General features: G+C 34.2%; 1 protein-coding gene across 3 annotated transcripts in view; it reads left to right on the top strand.

Moving 5' to 3' along the window:
• The window catches only part of ORC4 (origin recognition complex subunit 4), a 96,640-nt gene that overhangs the window by 51,972 nt on the left and 29,709 nt on the right, over positions 1-14,959 (top strand). For all 3 annotated transcript variants that reach the window (XM_060106176.1, XM_060106174.1, XM_060106175.1), the window contains 4 exons: positions 3,032-3,105; positions 5,829-5,905; positions 6,465-6,555; positions 14,704-14,779. In XM_060106176.1, the coding sequence (XP_059962159.1) occupies positions 3,049-3,105; positions 5,829-5,905; positions 6,465-6,555; positions 14,704-14,779 (301 nt within the window). In that variant the 5' untranslated portion in view covers positions 3,032-3,048. The remainder of the gene's footprint in view (positions 1-3,031; positions 3,106-5,828; positions 5,906-6,464; positions 6,556-14,703; positions 14,780-14,959) is intronic.

Raw genomic sequence — 14,959 nt, 5'->3', positions numbered from 1 at the left:
CGGCCATAAAAAGGAACGAAATTGTGTCATTTGTAGAGATGTGGATGGACCTATATACTGTCATACAGAGTGAAGTAAGTCAGAGAAAAACAAGTATCGTACATTAACTCATATATGTGGAATCTAGAAAAATGGTACAGATAAACTGGTTTGCAACGCAGAGGTGGAGACATGGATGTAGAGAATAAACCTATGGACACCAAGGGGCGAAAGCAGGGTGTTGGGTGGTTGTGGGATGAATTGGGAGATTGGGATTGACACGTATACACTAATATGTATAAAATAGATAGCTAATAATAACCTGCTGTATAAAAAAAAATTAAGTTAAATTAAAAAAAAATACTGCCAAAAGGAAACTTTGCAGAATGGCTATAACATTTCACATTCTTACCAGTAGTTGTATTAGAGATGTGGATTCTCTGCATCCTCACCAGCATTTGCTGTTTTCACTTTTTAATTTTTGCTGTTCAAATAGGTGTGTACATATACCTCATTGTGGTTATAATCTGCATTTTCCTAATGACTAGTGTGTTTCATGTGTTTATTTGACATCCATATACCCTCTTTGGTTGAAGTGTCTGTTTATGCCCTTTGCCCATTTTTCTAGATTTCTGTATTGTTGAGCTTTGAAGCTTCTCTGTATATAAGTCCTTTGTCAGATATGTGGTTTGCATCTATCATTCCAAAACTTGTCGTTTCATCTATAAAGTTAGAATTGTCTTTTAAAATATTCTTTGTAATAGAGTGGAGATTTGGCTATTATTTGGAGGGGCTCGATGTATTAAAATCAATCTCAATTAAGACTCAATTTTCAGTAAAAATTTATGTGGGTTAGGAACTGAAGTAGTGTGTATGTGTATGTTTCTTTCATGAATGATCACCAAATGAAGAATATGCATGTTTTTAGTGGCTTACCTGAATTATATTTGATGCAAGGAGGCAGATTAGACACCTACCCTGCAACCTCAGGCATTTTATTTAGCTCTTCTGAGCATGTTTTTTCAACCCATGAAATGGGGGGAAATATATTTTAATTCCATTAATACTGTGAAATTGCTAATATAGCTCTAAAAAGATAAGGTATATTGTAAAAGCTCTTCTCCATTTTTTAAAAATTCACTTCTCCTTATTTTCTAGGGGACATTTGTTCCGTTGTTTCCTGTGATTTCAGATTTTGGCTTGTAGACCTTCTTCACAGTTAAGAGTATCTTAAACCAGAATGAGGATATCATTTCATGTTGCTAAAATGGTTTTTTGCCCACACACAACTCTGATTTAAGGGAAAAATTTAAAATAGAATAAAATTAAAATAATTAATGTAAAGATTCTCAAGCAAGGTGCCTCGTACAGAGAAAAAGCTGCTAGAAGGGCTCTAAGGGTGACTGAAAAAACCACTTTTCTCCTAAGAAGCTTCTTAAGGGACCAAGACATCAGTAGAGTACTCTGTTCTTGAGCTTCCAATTTGAGTGCCTGGAGCCAGAAGCCCTTTGGGGTTTAAGAAGGGAGCGACAGATTTGCTTGTTATCTGTTTGTCAAAGCATTGCTCTACTGCTGTCCTGTTAGAAACAGCATTCCAAAGGTTGGCGTCTGTCAGTATATGAAATTAATAAATATGAATATAAAATATGTCACAGAGGTTGATCTTCCTTTAAGTTATTGAAATGCGTACTTTTTAAAAACAGTTGAGGGCTTCCCTGGTGGTGCAGTGGTTGAGAATCTGCCTGCCGATGCAGGGGACACGGGTTCGTGCCCCGGTACGGGAAGATGCCACGTGCCGCGGTGCGGCTAGGCCCGTGAACCATGGCTGCTGGGCCTGCGCTTCCGGAGCCTGTGCTTCGCAACGGGAGAGGCCACAACAGTGAGAGGCCCGCGTACCGCAAAAAAATAAAAATAAAAAAATAAAAACAGTTGACTAAATAGCAGTTAGTTATATATATCTAAGTATATACACTTATAGCTATATATAATAGTTATATATAATCAAGTATACCTTGACTGGGTTTAAATCCTGACTCTGTGACTTAAACACTGTTTGGTTTTGGTCAAGCTACTTAACCTTTCTGTGTCTTCTAATCTGAAAGCAGTGTTAATGATCATATTTATACCATAGGGTTATTCTTAGGATTAAATGAGTTCATAAATGCAAAGCACTTGTAACAATTCCTGGCTAAGCTATTATTACCTGATTAGTAAAGTAATTATATAGGAAATTGTTGATGAGACAATTAGATCTTTTAGCCAAAGGTGTTTATCTATGAGTATATTGCCCTGAAGGAGAATTCTACAGAACTTCTTTTTTTTCATTAGTATATGTATTTTTCATTCCAGTTATCATTGCCAACTTTATTTTGGACATTATGTTAAAATGCTTGGAACTTTTAAATATCCTCAATTTGGGGACACTGACAGTTAACCAAATTTTGTTTAGTGTGATTTGATTATGAAAAAGAGAAGTACAGGCAGTTCTGTATGTTTACAGAAGAGACATTTTACCTAGTCTGTAATGAGTGTTTATGACTGATGAGTGGAACAAGAAAGCGAAAGCTTTCTGGAAGGGCTGATCCTGTGGGATGGATGTGGGGAGAAACATTGTATATAAAGGAAGCACATAGATTGTTTTTTGTTTTTGTTTTTAAAGGCAAGGAAGGGAAGCTGAATAGTAGATTGAAAAGAAAGGTAGGAGTACTTGTGTATGAGAACCATCTAAATTGTGGAATGGAGTGTCAATTAAACCTGTACTTAGACAAAGAGGAGCCGTTGAGATGTTTTTTTTTTTCTGTTTTTATTGAGAAACAATTTACGTACATCACTGTATAATTTTAAGATGTTTAGCAGGATGGTTTTATTTACATATATTATGAAATGATTCCTACAATTAGGTTCAACTGAGAATTTTTAAAGTTTGAGAAATTTGAACATTTTTCATGTTTTAAAACTTGTTTATTTTGGTTCTATAATAGTACATTCTTAAATAATCTCTATGTCAATAGTCTTTATATTCATGCTAAAATTGTTTTTTCTTTTTATTAAGGATTTCAGTTCGTTGAAATGAGCAGTCGTAAATCAAAGAGTAACAACTTAATACAAGCAGAATACCTTTCACAGGTTAGTATATATTTTTGTTACTCTGAAGGTCTGTTACCATGCAAAGGTGATAAGAGAATTAGTCATCTTCTTAACTTGAATTCTCCCCTTATCATGTATGAAGAACCACTCTTTTCATTCTCAAGGGGAGAGTATCTTTGCTACTTCCTAATTTCAACCTCTAAGTCTTTGGATAGATGGAATCCTAACTTTACTCATGTCTTCCTAAATGTGCTCTAGTTCAGTTTAGTTTAATATTGTCTTTAGAGTTTTGTACTTCTTTTGTTAAATTTATTCCTAAGTATTTTATTCCTTTTGGTGCTGTTGTAAACGGAATAGTTTTCTTAATTTTATGTTTTATTTATTGCAAGTGTATCTAAATGAAATTGATTTTTCTATGTTAATCTTGTATTCTGTAACCTTCCTGAACTCATTTATTCTAATATTTTTTTAGTTTATTCCTTAGGATTTTCTTTATGTAAGATCATGTCATCTGCAAATAGAGATAGTTTTACTTCTTTCTTCCCATTCTAGATGCCTTTCATTTCTTTTTCTTGTCTAATTGCCCTGACTAGAACCTTCAGTATAACACTGAATAAACTAGCAAGAGCAGACAATCTTATTTTGTTTTTGATATTGGGGAAATATGTTCAGTCTTTCACCATTGAGTATGATGTTAGCTGTAGGTTTTTGTGTTATCAGGTTGAGGAAGTCCCTTTATATTCCTAGCATGTTGAGTGTTTTTATCATGAACATTTAATGTTTTCTTAAGTGCATATATATCTCTTTTGAGGAGTCTAGTAGGGAACGTGCATGATATTTCTACACTGGCATTTCTTTTTTTCTTATTTAAAGATTTTTTTGATGTGGATCATTTTTAAAGTCTTTATTGAGTTTATTACAATATTGCTTCTGTTTTATGTTTTGGTTTTTTGGCCATGAGACATGTGGGATCTTAGCTCCCCAACCGGTGATCGAACCCGCACCCCATACATTGTAAGGCGAAGTCTTAAGCACTGAACTGCTAGGGAAGTCCCTACACTGGCATTTCTATTTATCTGGCTTGACCAGAACTACATTTCTTTTAAACAAAAACTAAATGTTATTGGCATTCCTTTGTGAGACCTTACCTTCCTTCTTGTAGAAGGAAAATGTTTAATTCTGTTTTTTAATTTAACTTTTACATATCTTTGTAAAGTGAACAAATCTTCCATGTGCAGCTTAATTAATTTCTATACATTTATACACCTGTTTAATTTTCATCTCAGATCACTTTAGGATTTTTGAACCTCTGACTATTCACTACAACTTCACTTTATCTCTCACTTTATTTTATACATAGTTGTCTCTCTAAGAGACTTTAATGAAGTTTAAAAAAAGAAAAGGACTGAAGGTTGTCTTTTGATTTCTAGTGATCTTATCTAGGGGATAGAATGCACACTATGATTCTTTGAATCTATATATGTCCCTTTAATTTTTTTACAAATATCAGCTATTACCTATATAATACCTATATTGTGTTGTAGATAACTGCCTCTTTTAATCTTCAAAACAGGCCTGCCAGAAAAGTGTTATTGTCTCTTTGGCACCAATCTTCCTATTCTTTCCACTTACTCTGTAAATAAGTATGGATTATTTTATCCCGAGTGAATAATTTGCTTTGCTCAGCCTCTGGTACATGTAAAGAGAACTCAGATCTATTTCTTTGGTATGTGAAGGATCAGTGAGTCCCATGCTGTCAGTCTGGGAGAAGCAAATAATCCTGGAGCCTTCTTGTTTCTGCTGATGGGGCTAAATCTGAAACAGCCTCCTAAGGTTTTTGTCACTGAGGACCTTTGTATTAGCAGCAAAGCAGAAAAAGAATGATTTTAATGATCCATCTTTTTAAAGATCGTGATAGATTGGCTTTTTTTTTTTTTTTTTTTTTTTTTTTTTTACAACTGAGTCTAAGCCCTTCGTTCTAAGGCAAACTCAAAATTTTGGTCTTTAGAAGAATTTTTTCTTAATTAATTCCAATGATTTCTTATTTTATGTCGTAGATGAATATAATTTCTTCCATATAATTGAGCACATCCTTATATGCTGAATTACTACTATTTTGCAGGTTGTTTCTTGAATGTGTCATTTCTTTCCAAATATATTCATTTCTTTCCAATATATTTGCAGTGTTTTTTTAGGCATAGATCATGTTCATTTAGTAGTATGGTGCTCTGTATCTAATAGGCCCTCAATAACTATATGGACTTGTAAATTTCTTTTATTTCCTCGGAATCCTGACTTCTGTGACAGATAGAGATTGATAAGGCTTGAGCTAAACCAGTTTAGATGTGTTGGTCTCTAGAGACTGAGGTGTGGTTCATGAACATTATTAAATTAGATTACATTATTAGATTCTCTCTTGTCTTTGTTCGTTGGCTGATACGTTATGCAAAGTGAGGTATTCGTTCATTCACATGGATTAAAACAGCCCTCAAATTGCTGATTAGCTAAAGGAACTAATTCTTTCTCTTGTTGAAAGCTTCATAACTAAGTTCTCATCCTTTCTCTGGGACTTGAGATAGGTAAAAAGAATTGTTAATTTTACAACTTAGAAAAATGCCAGACGTCATGATGATAAGTTATTTAAGGAGGGTTGAATTGATTCATTAATACCTAATTCTGACTGCTATAAATGTATATTCTTGTTCCTTTTTGATTGCACATGTAATATTTTCATTTATATTTATTCACTTTATTTTTATCAGGTACAAAGAATTTTGCGTGAAAGATTTTGTCATCAGAGTCCACATAGTAACCTATTTGGAGTACAAGTACAATATAAGTAAGTTTAGCTATCTGCTTGTCTGTTATGAAAGTACTTACAGATGCCCTTTAGGTTTTGCAAAAATTGTCATACACAGATTTTATTAAACAAGGCTAACAGACATTTTATAGAGGTAAAATATTTGCTTTGTATATAAAACAATGACTGTTGTGAAGCAAGAGCAGATATCTGTATTTCCATAGTGAAAAAAACCTTTTAACTTTCAATCTTGTATCATTTCTATAATCTGGTATTATGGAGAGAATTCTGAGCTTGCACCTAATACTCAGCAGCCAGCTGTGGAGTAAAAGGTCCTAAGAGTTGCCACTGTTGTCCCTTGTCCCATACCATCATAAACACCAAGATACTTCAGTCTTACTTGGTTTCTTCTTGAGGTTTCCAGAGAATCAGTATTTGTGTTCTTCTCTGTAGGACTACTTAGAGCATAAGTCAAGTGCCCAGAAGAAGAGAAAAAAGGAATGTCTGTTTTTTGTTCAAATTCAGCTTTTAAAAAGTATTACCTAGCAAATTATTTCAGCTTTCCTTTTTAAATTTTGGCCTATTTATATCATTTCAGACACTTAATTGAGCTGCTAAAAAGAACTGCTATTCATGGAGAAAGTAATTCTGTTCTCATTATTGGACCCCGAGGATCAGGAAAGACCATGGTAAAAGCTGTTGATTTCTGATGTTCCTTTGCTTTGTAGGCATGTGATGATTCTTAGGGACAACACTGGAAATGTTTTTCATTGTTTTCATCATTGTGTTGCTAATATTTTGCTTTTTTTTAAAATTTAAATCATAGAAGACATGCAAAGCCTGTATAATGTTAGAGTGGTATATTTGAGTTGAACAATCTTTTTTACCTTTTTCTCCCTCACAGTAACAAATTTTTAAATAATGTTTGTTCCATCATGGTCTTTTATCCTTGAAGAATTTGTGATTGACAATGGACAAAGCAAACTAGCAGCTATTGAGCCTGTACCTTGTGTCTTTTATTTATGTTCTGTCATTTATTCCTTACATTAACCCTGCAAGGTAGGTTTGGTATTGTCTCTGTTTATAGATTAGGTAACTATCATACCATGCATTCTTTTTTTTCCTCTTGTTGTTTAACCCTAACTCAGGCAGTTTTTTTCATATGTACACTCACATCTTCTAGAATTCTCTTCTACTTTTCCTCTTTACTATATTTGCTTAGTCACCTTCAAAAGATACTGTTGCTTTCTCCCCTCAGTTTATCTTTTCACATTCTTCATTCATTATATAAGACAAATTATAGCTGTTATATTGCAAGTATTACTATTTAATTATAAAATCTGTTTCTGCTATATTCCATGCAATAAATTTAGATTTCTCACTAATATGCTTTTTATATGTATAAGTAAAGTTATGTATTATTTTAATATAAGTAAAATTACGTAAAATAGAAATAAAATTACGTTTTTATTTTTTAAGCAGTGTGTTTTCACTGTACATTATGTAAGATGAGGAAATTAGGACTTTAGGATTTTACTGTTATCACCCATTTCCAGTATTGTTTGCAGTACATCAATTGGGAGTTTAGATCTAGATAATTTCTTTTTTAATCTTTTAAGAGTTTTTCATTTATTATAATCACATTTATGATAGTATTTATTTTTGACTGTTTAATTTGGTTCAGTCCTCGGGCTCAGTCCTTATATATAACCACTGTTTCTTTATTCTTGTTTTTTTATTATGATTTTCCTTTTTGTGTTTGACTTCAGTGCTATTTGGGGTAGTTTTTACAGGAGAACCATGTGACTAATATACTTTGGAATTATTAGACTATTTAAAATTATTAACAATAATTCTATTAACAATAGAAAAACTGAGCAAAGATATGCACAGAAAGATCATAGGAAATTAAATACAAAGTGATCTTAAACTTATAAACATGTTCAATTTCACTCATAATTTAGTAAATTAAATAAAAACTATAGTAATTTTCTCAGGTTGACAAAAAAATCTGTAAGATTGATAACATACTGATGTTTTTGCTGGTGATATAAATTAGAATTAGAAAAAGTCTAACCACACTACAAATGTGTATACCCTTTGACTCAGCAACATTTCTAGGAATTTACCATTGTGAAATGATACGTGTACAGTTACTTATTTCAGCACTGTTTGTTAATAGTGAAAGATGAGAAACAATATAAATGCCTATCAACAGAATACTGGTTAACAAATCATGGTACGTCCCTCCATATAATAGACTATGATACAGCAGTAAAAAAAAATAAGGAAATATTTGTAGACAGTCCATAAAGAAAAGGAAGAGGAAAAAAACTCATATTTCTGTCAGTTCGTCTGTGAACCAAAAATTCCCTGAAATGTGTATATATTTTAAAAAATTTTTATTGGCGTATAGTTGATTTACAATGTTGTGTTAGTTTCAGGTATATATCAAAGGTGAATCAGTTTTACATATACACATATCCACTCTTTTTTTAGATTCTTTTCCCATATAGGCCATTACAGAGTATTGACTAGAGTTCCCTGTGCTATACAGTAGGTTCTTATTAGTTATCTGTTTTATATATAGTAGTATGTATATGTCAATCCCAGTCTCCCAATGTATCCCTGCCCCCTTTATCCCCTGGTAACCATGTTTGTTTTCTACATCTGTGACTCGTTTGTAAATAAGTCCATTTGTACCCTTTTTTTTAGATTCCACATATAAGTGCTATCATATGATATTTGTCTTTCTGTGTCTGACTTACTTCAGTCAATATGACAATCTCTAGGTCCATCCATGTTGCTGCAAATGGCATTATTTTGTTCTTTTTTATGGCTGAGTAATATTCCATTGTATATATGTACCACATCTTCTTTTTCCATTCCTCTGTTGATGGACATTTAGGTTGCTTCCATGTCCTGGCTATTGTAAACAGTGCTGCCGTGACCATTGGGGTGCATGTATCTTTTCAAATTATGGTTTTCTTCAGGTATATGCCTAAGAGTGGGATTGCTGGGTCACAGGGTAGTTCGATTTTTAATTTTTTAAGGAACCGCCATACTGTTCTCCATAGTGTCTGGAGAACAATTTACATTCCCACCAACAATGTAGGAGAGTTCCCTTTTCTCCACACTCTCTCCAGCATTTATTGTTTGTAGATTTTTTGATGATGGCTGTTCTGACCAGTGTGAGGGGATACCTCATTGGAGTTTCAATTTGCATTTCTCTAATAATTAGTGATGTTGAGCATCTTTTCATGTGCATTTAAAAAAAAATTTTTTTTTAATTTTTGGCTGCGTTGGGTCTTCGTTGCTGCCCATGGGCTTCTCTCTAGTTGTGGCGAGTGGGGGCTGCCCCTCGCTGCCGTGCACCGGCTTCTTATTGCAGTGGCTTCTCTTTTTGTGAGAGCATGGGCTCTAGTCACCCGGCTTCAGTAGTTGTGGCACGTGGTCTCAGCAGTTGTGGCTCACGGGCTCTAGAGTGCAGGCTCAGTAGTTGTGGCGCATGGGCTTAGCTGCTCCGTGGCATGTGGGATCTTCCTGGACCAGGGCTCAAACCCGTGTCCCCTGCATTGGCAGGCAGATTCCCAACCACTGCGCCGCCAGGGAATTCCCCATTTTTTAATATAAATTTATTTTTATTTTTGGCTGTGTTGGGTCTTCGTTGCTGCGCAGGGGCTTTCTGTGGTTGTGGCGAGCGGGGGCTACTCTTTGTTGCGGTGCATGGGCTTCTCATTGCGGTGGCTTCTCTCATTGTGGAGCACGGGCTCTAGGCACACGGGCTTTAGTAGTTGTGGCTCACGGGCTCTAGAGCACAGCCTGAGCAGTGTGGCGCACGGGCTTAGTTGCTCCACGGCATGTGGGATCTTCCTGGACCAGGGCTAGAACCCATGTCCCCTGCATTGGCAGAAGGATTCTTCACCACTGCACCACCAGGGAAGTCGTTTCATGTGCTTTTTGGCCATCCATGTGCCTCCCTAAGATATTAAACACTAATATAGTGAGTTATTTGTTGAGGGGGGGATATGGGAACAGAGGTAGGAATCTATTCACTGCATATCTTTTTATACTTTTTGAGGGGTAAACTATATGACCATACAATCTATTTTAAAAACTGAAGAATGGAAAGTTGGTTGAAGGCAAGGGTAAAAACCCCAAAAACCTGCTTAACAGAACAAATCACTAAAGTCATTCAGACCACAGAAATACAAAAGAGAAATGAAGTTTAGTAATATGGGGAAATGTAAAAAAATATTTTAAATACATCAAAAATTATTTTGCACATTACTTACAACATGGCGGGATTGAACTCTTGGGTCACAGTTTTTTCTCCTTTGGATTACATAGATTTTATTCAATTTGTATTCTGTATGAAAACTCCAAGGATAAGCTTTTCTTTTTTCCTTTATAAATTGCTGTTTCAATCTGGATAGTTTAGATTATGCACTCATAACAACCCTAAATTTCAGTGTCTTGACACAAAAGAAATTTATTGTTTACTTTTGCTCTATGCTTAGTGTGGATCAGCAAGGGGGCACTGTTCTCTGTAGTCACTCAAAGGAAGTGGTGGATGTTATGTCAGCATTTCTGCACAAATACTCCATTGGAAGAAAGGGAGCATGATGAATCATGGACACTCTTAAAGTTCCTACCCAGAGGTGATGCAGAACACATCTCACAGTTCACTGAATAGAGTGGGTCACATGGTCACACCTAATTTCAAGAGAGCAAGGAAATGCATTTTTCCTAGGTGCCTAGAAAGGGAGGTTAAGCAGAAGTATGGTGAACATCACTGGTGACCACCACAGCTAACGTGTTTTGAGTTTTGTTTGTAATTTTTCCTTGTCTGGGGATGCTTTTAGAATTTCTCTCTCTGTCTTAGCGGTGTGAATATTTCACAGGCTATTTCCAAGTGTGGATCATAAAAACTGAAGCTCTGCAAACCCTTTTAATGTGAATTTAAGTCTTTGTTAGTAAAGGATAATTTTCCTTTCTTTCCAGTTTTCATTATTTCATTGTCTTTGGAAAACACATTATCCTGTGTATTTTTCCTTTTTTTTTTTTTTTTTTTTTGTGGTACATGAGCCCCTCACTGCTGTGGCCTCTCCTGCCATGGAGCACAGGCCCCAGATGTCCAGGCTCAGTGGCCATGGCTCACGGGCCTAGCCGCTCTGCGGCATGTGGGATCCTCCCCGACCGGGGCACGAACCCGCATCCCCCGCATCGGCAGGTGGACTCTCAACCACTGCGCCACCAGGGAAGCCCTATCCTATGTATTTTTGAAGAACATTTTTACATAATACTTTAATTCTTCAAGGAGCTCCATAGTGATACTCTTGTATCAGTACAGGAGAAAATGAGATCTAGGAAATCAGTACATTAGACCTGTTATTCTATCGTACACTGTGCATCTTGAAACAAAATAACAACACAACAGAGAAGTTGAATCTCAGTGATTTATACATCAAAGTGTCAAGCCTAAAAATATAACTTGAACAGCTAATGATTGAATTTATTCTGAACTTTCATCTTGGAAGTTTGTCCCTAAAGGCATGGAGAAAGTTCAGAAAAAAGGAAACAGATAGTAAACGCTTACAAAGATGTATAAGTAAATACAAATTAAAGCTATACTCCATTTCATTAGTAAATTGGCTAAAATAGATACATTTTTTTACAGAAAAAGTAAGCAGATAATACAGAGTTCCCATACAATCTCCACATACATACATGCACACATGTGCGCACAGTTTCCCCTATCATTAATATCTTGCCTTAGTTAAAATTTGTTAAAATTAATGAAAGTGATAGTGAAACATCATTACTAACTAAAATCCAGTCTACATTAAGGGTCACTCTTTGAATTCTACAAGTCTGTGGATACAACACACTGTTCTGGTGTTTTGACATCATTTATCTAATGTGAGTTAACTGGAATATGGAAGAACCCATACCTGGTATTCCATTTTGGTACAATTTAATTTATTCCTACTGCACTCCAATATTGAGAGGTCAAAAAGATAAGGAGTATTGTTTAATTCGTGCCACTTTTGTGATTTGTTGTATGTGGGAGTATCCTGAGATATAAGTTATTCTTAGATAAGAATTTTATTATGTAATATAATTAGTATAATTATATATATCATAGCATTAGTACAATCATGTGTTAGTAATATTATTAGTATAATCATGTAAATTTGAACTTAAAAAATAAGATTACAGTATATTTAAAACACTATCCTTGGCCAAACTATCCAAAATACAAAAATTCAAAATCTACAGTTAATAAAGGTAACAGATATTGTGGTTTGTTGTATTTCAAACATTTATTTTAAAAGTAGATATGGTTCCAAATGATAGATTGGACCTTGGAAAATAATCTTCTATATAGAGATAACTATAGACAAACTTGCTAGATGGTTAAGTAGGATGTTTCTTCTAGTTGATATTTCTTCTAGTTGCATATTGTTGAATCTTGTGTTCCATAAAGTATTTGGGAATAGTAATAGTAGGTAAGCATAAAAATCTCTGGATGTTGGCAGTTCTAAGCAAGCTGTGCTAGTATGTTGGTAAAATTAATTTTTAGCTACGAAGAATGTGGAAATGGGGTAGCCAAATTGGTTATGATGGTTAGTGTAACATAACCAACTAAGTTTTTTTAGTACATAATATAGTTTAAAATAGTTTAAAATATTTGAAAAGATGACATTGTTTCCTTGAAAAAAAAAAAAACTGTCATTATGTGATTGGTAACCTAGCTAATTACACAGTAAATTTTAGCAATATCCAGAGTGGAACTAAAATTATTATTTGAAGACATACTTGCTAATATGATCATTTCAGATGGTCACACCTCATTAAAAAATTGTGAGCTGATTCAAGCAAATCATAGTAACCTGGTGTTAAAGTAAATTCAGTGGAAAGAGGCTGTAAACCTATTACAACTCTCTCTATGCATATGTAAAATGAAGGTATTATTATTAACCCTGTTTCATTCTGCAAAGAATCTGAAATGGTTTTGAACAATTCATCAAATGTAAAATGATTTTAAACATAAAATCAGAGCCAGGGAAATACAAATATTATGTAAGTAAAATATCAAGAGGTAGGGGCAAGAACAAAGCAGGTTACTAAGAGAATACAGCATAAGAGACCCAAGTTTGTATCATTTGGGGACTAACTCTTGCGATAGGGTCTGACTTGATCCAAAGACAGAAAAGTACCACCTCATCTTCTGACAGTTTTCTGTAAAGAATGTAACATCTCAGCTGGGCTTCTACTCATAGTATTGACAGTTGACATTTTGAGATTGTCTTTTTTTAAGAGGACTACCTGTGATCTGAGGTAGAATTCCATATGCTTTAGAAACTATACAGATATACCAGGAATAGCTAGTATGTTTCATATACTGTTGTGAAACGTAATAATTTAAAATGAGGGTATTTGTTTTCTTTCTATTGCACAAAGATATTACAGTGACAAATAGAGGTAGAATATTGCAAAAACAAATAGTATTTTGTTTTTCAAAATAGCTTACCAGTTGTCTCAGTGACTTTGTTGAATAATCCTTTTTGTCCTCACTAAATTTTGATGCCATCTTTATTGTATACATAGCCTAATTTCCTGGACTATATATTTTGGGATAGTACCGTTCTATTTCTATTTTCATGTTAAAAAGAATAATCTGCCATTACTCTTCCTTTTACAAAGCTTTATGTTTTTTCTTAATTCTGTTTATTTTCAAATTTAAGAAAATATGCAGTATTAATATGAAGAGATATATATGATAGTGCAATGTGAGTGATAAGATGTCACAAATCAAAAAATATAAAGAATGTAAGTATGTGGCATAGAAACCTGTAATTATAAAAATGTGAAGCTTTATAATTGAACAGTTTAAGGTGGCATAACACTTTCTGGGTATTTTTAGCAGTAATTACTATTATATTTTAATAGTATTAATAATTTTTTTTAAATTGTGAGCTCTAAGCTTAATAAGGGCTTTCTTTGCTTACCAAGCAGCTAACAAAGGCAACATCTCTTTTTTCAGCTTAACCTCTTGGTATTTCTTTTTTAATTTTCATTTTAAGGTAACATACAAAGTAGTTCACAGGGGCTTCCCTGGTGGCGCAGTGGTTGAGAGTCCACCTGCCGATGCAGGGGACGTGGGTTCGTGCCCCGGTCTGGGAAGATCCCACATGCCGTGGAGCGGCTAGGTCCATGAGCCATGGCCGCTGAGCCTGCGCGTCCGGAGCCTGTGCTCTGCAACGGGAGAGGGTCACAACAGTGAGAGGCCCGTGTACCGCAAAAAAAAAAAAAAAAAAAAAAAAAAAAAAAAAAAAAAAAAAAAAAAAAAGTAGTTCACAGTATTTCATAAAAATTGCCGTATTGGGGGCAGATGTTTTACTATCATTTAGCATTGTTCTTGTACTTATTTTCAATAGCTTTTTAACTGATTTCAATGATAATTTTGTAGAGTAAATGGTGGAGACATATAATGAGCTGAGACATGAAGTTCATAAGTGGCCATAGTTTTATGTGACTTCTACTGTAGAGAAGTATTTCTTTGAAAACTTAAGGGTTATTTCTGAACGTTTATTAGAAGTTTGGGTAGCTGATTGAGAGAGTGTGGCATCAGTCCAGGCTCTGGCATCTTAAGAGTCAGACTTTAGGAGTTCTAGTTACACCTTCTATCTACAGAGAATCTGCAATTTTGTTGATTGTAAATGACAATCTGTTTATATTCTGTTCCTATCACTCATAGTTTAAAAAAGAATATGGGCTTATCATCTTTTACCCATTATTAAATATTTCATAAACTTTTTAATATTATTTAGTTAATAAACCATGCTTTGAAAGAACTAATGGAAGTAGAAGAAGTGAGTGAAAATGTATTACAAGTTCACTTAAACGGTAAGTATGTCCTCATTTTGCTATTGGAAGGGATATAAGCCATGTGAGCTTTTTATATTACGAAGCTTAATTTACTCATGTGTTTTAAATCTGCATTAATAACTATACTTTAAAAACTAAATCTTTGTTTAACAACTTTAGCACACTGTACACAGTATTTTTAGAAATTAAAAAATATTA

The sequence above is a fragment of the Mesoplodon densirostris genome, chromosome 8 (genome assembly GCF_025265405.1).
Source record: "Mesoplodon densirostris isolate mMesDen1 chromosome 8, mMesDen1 primary haplotype, whole genome shotgun sequence".
Taxonomy (NCBI): Eukaryota; Metazoa; Chordata; class Mammalia; order Artiodactyla; family Ziphiidae; genus Mesoplodon; species Mesoplodon densirostris.
Note: the sequence above shows the minus strand (reverse complement) of the source record. Positions and strands in the feature narration are given on the sequence as shown.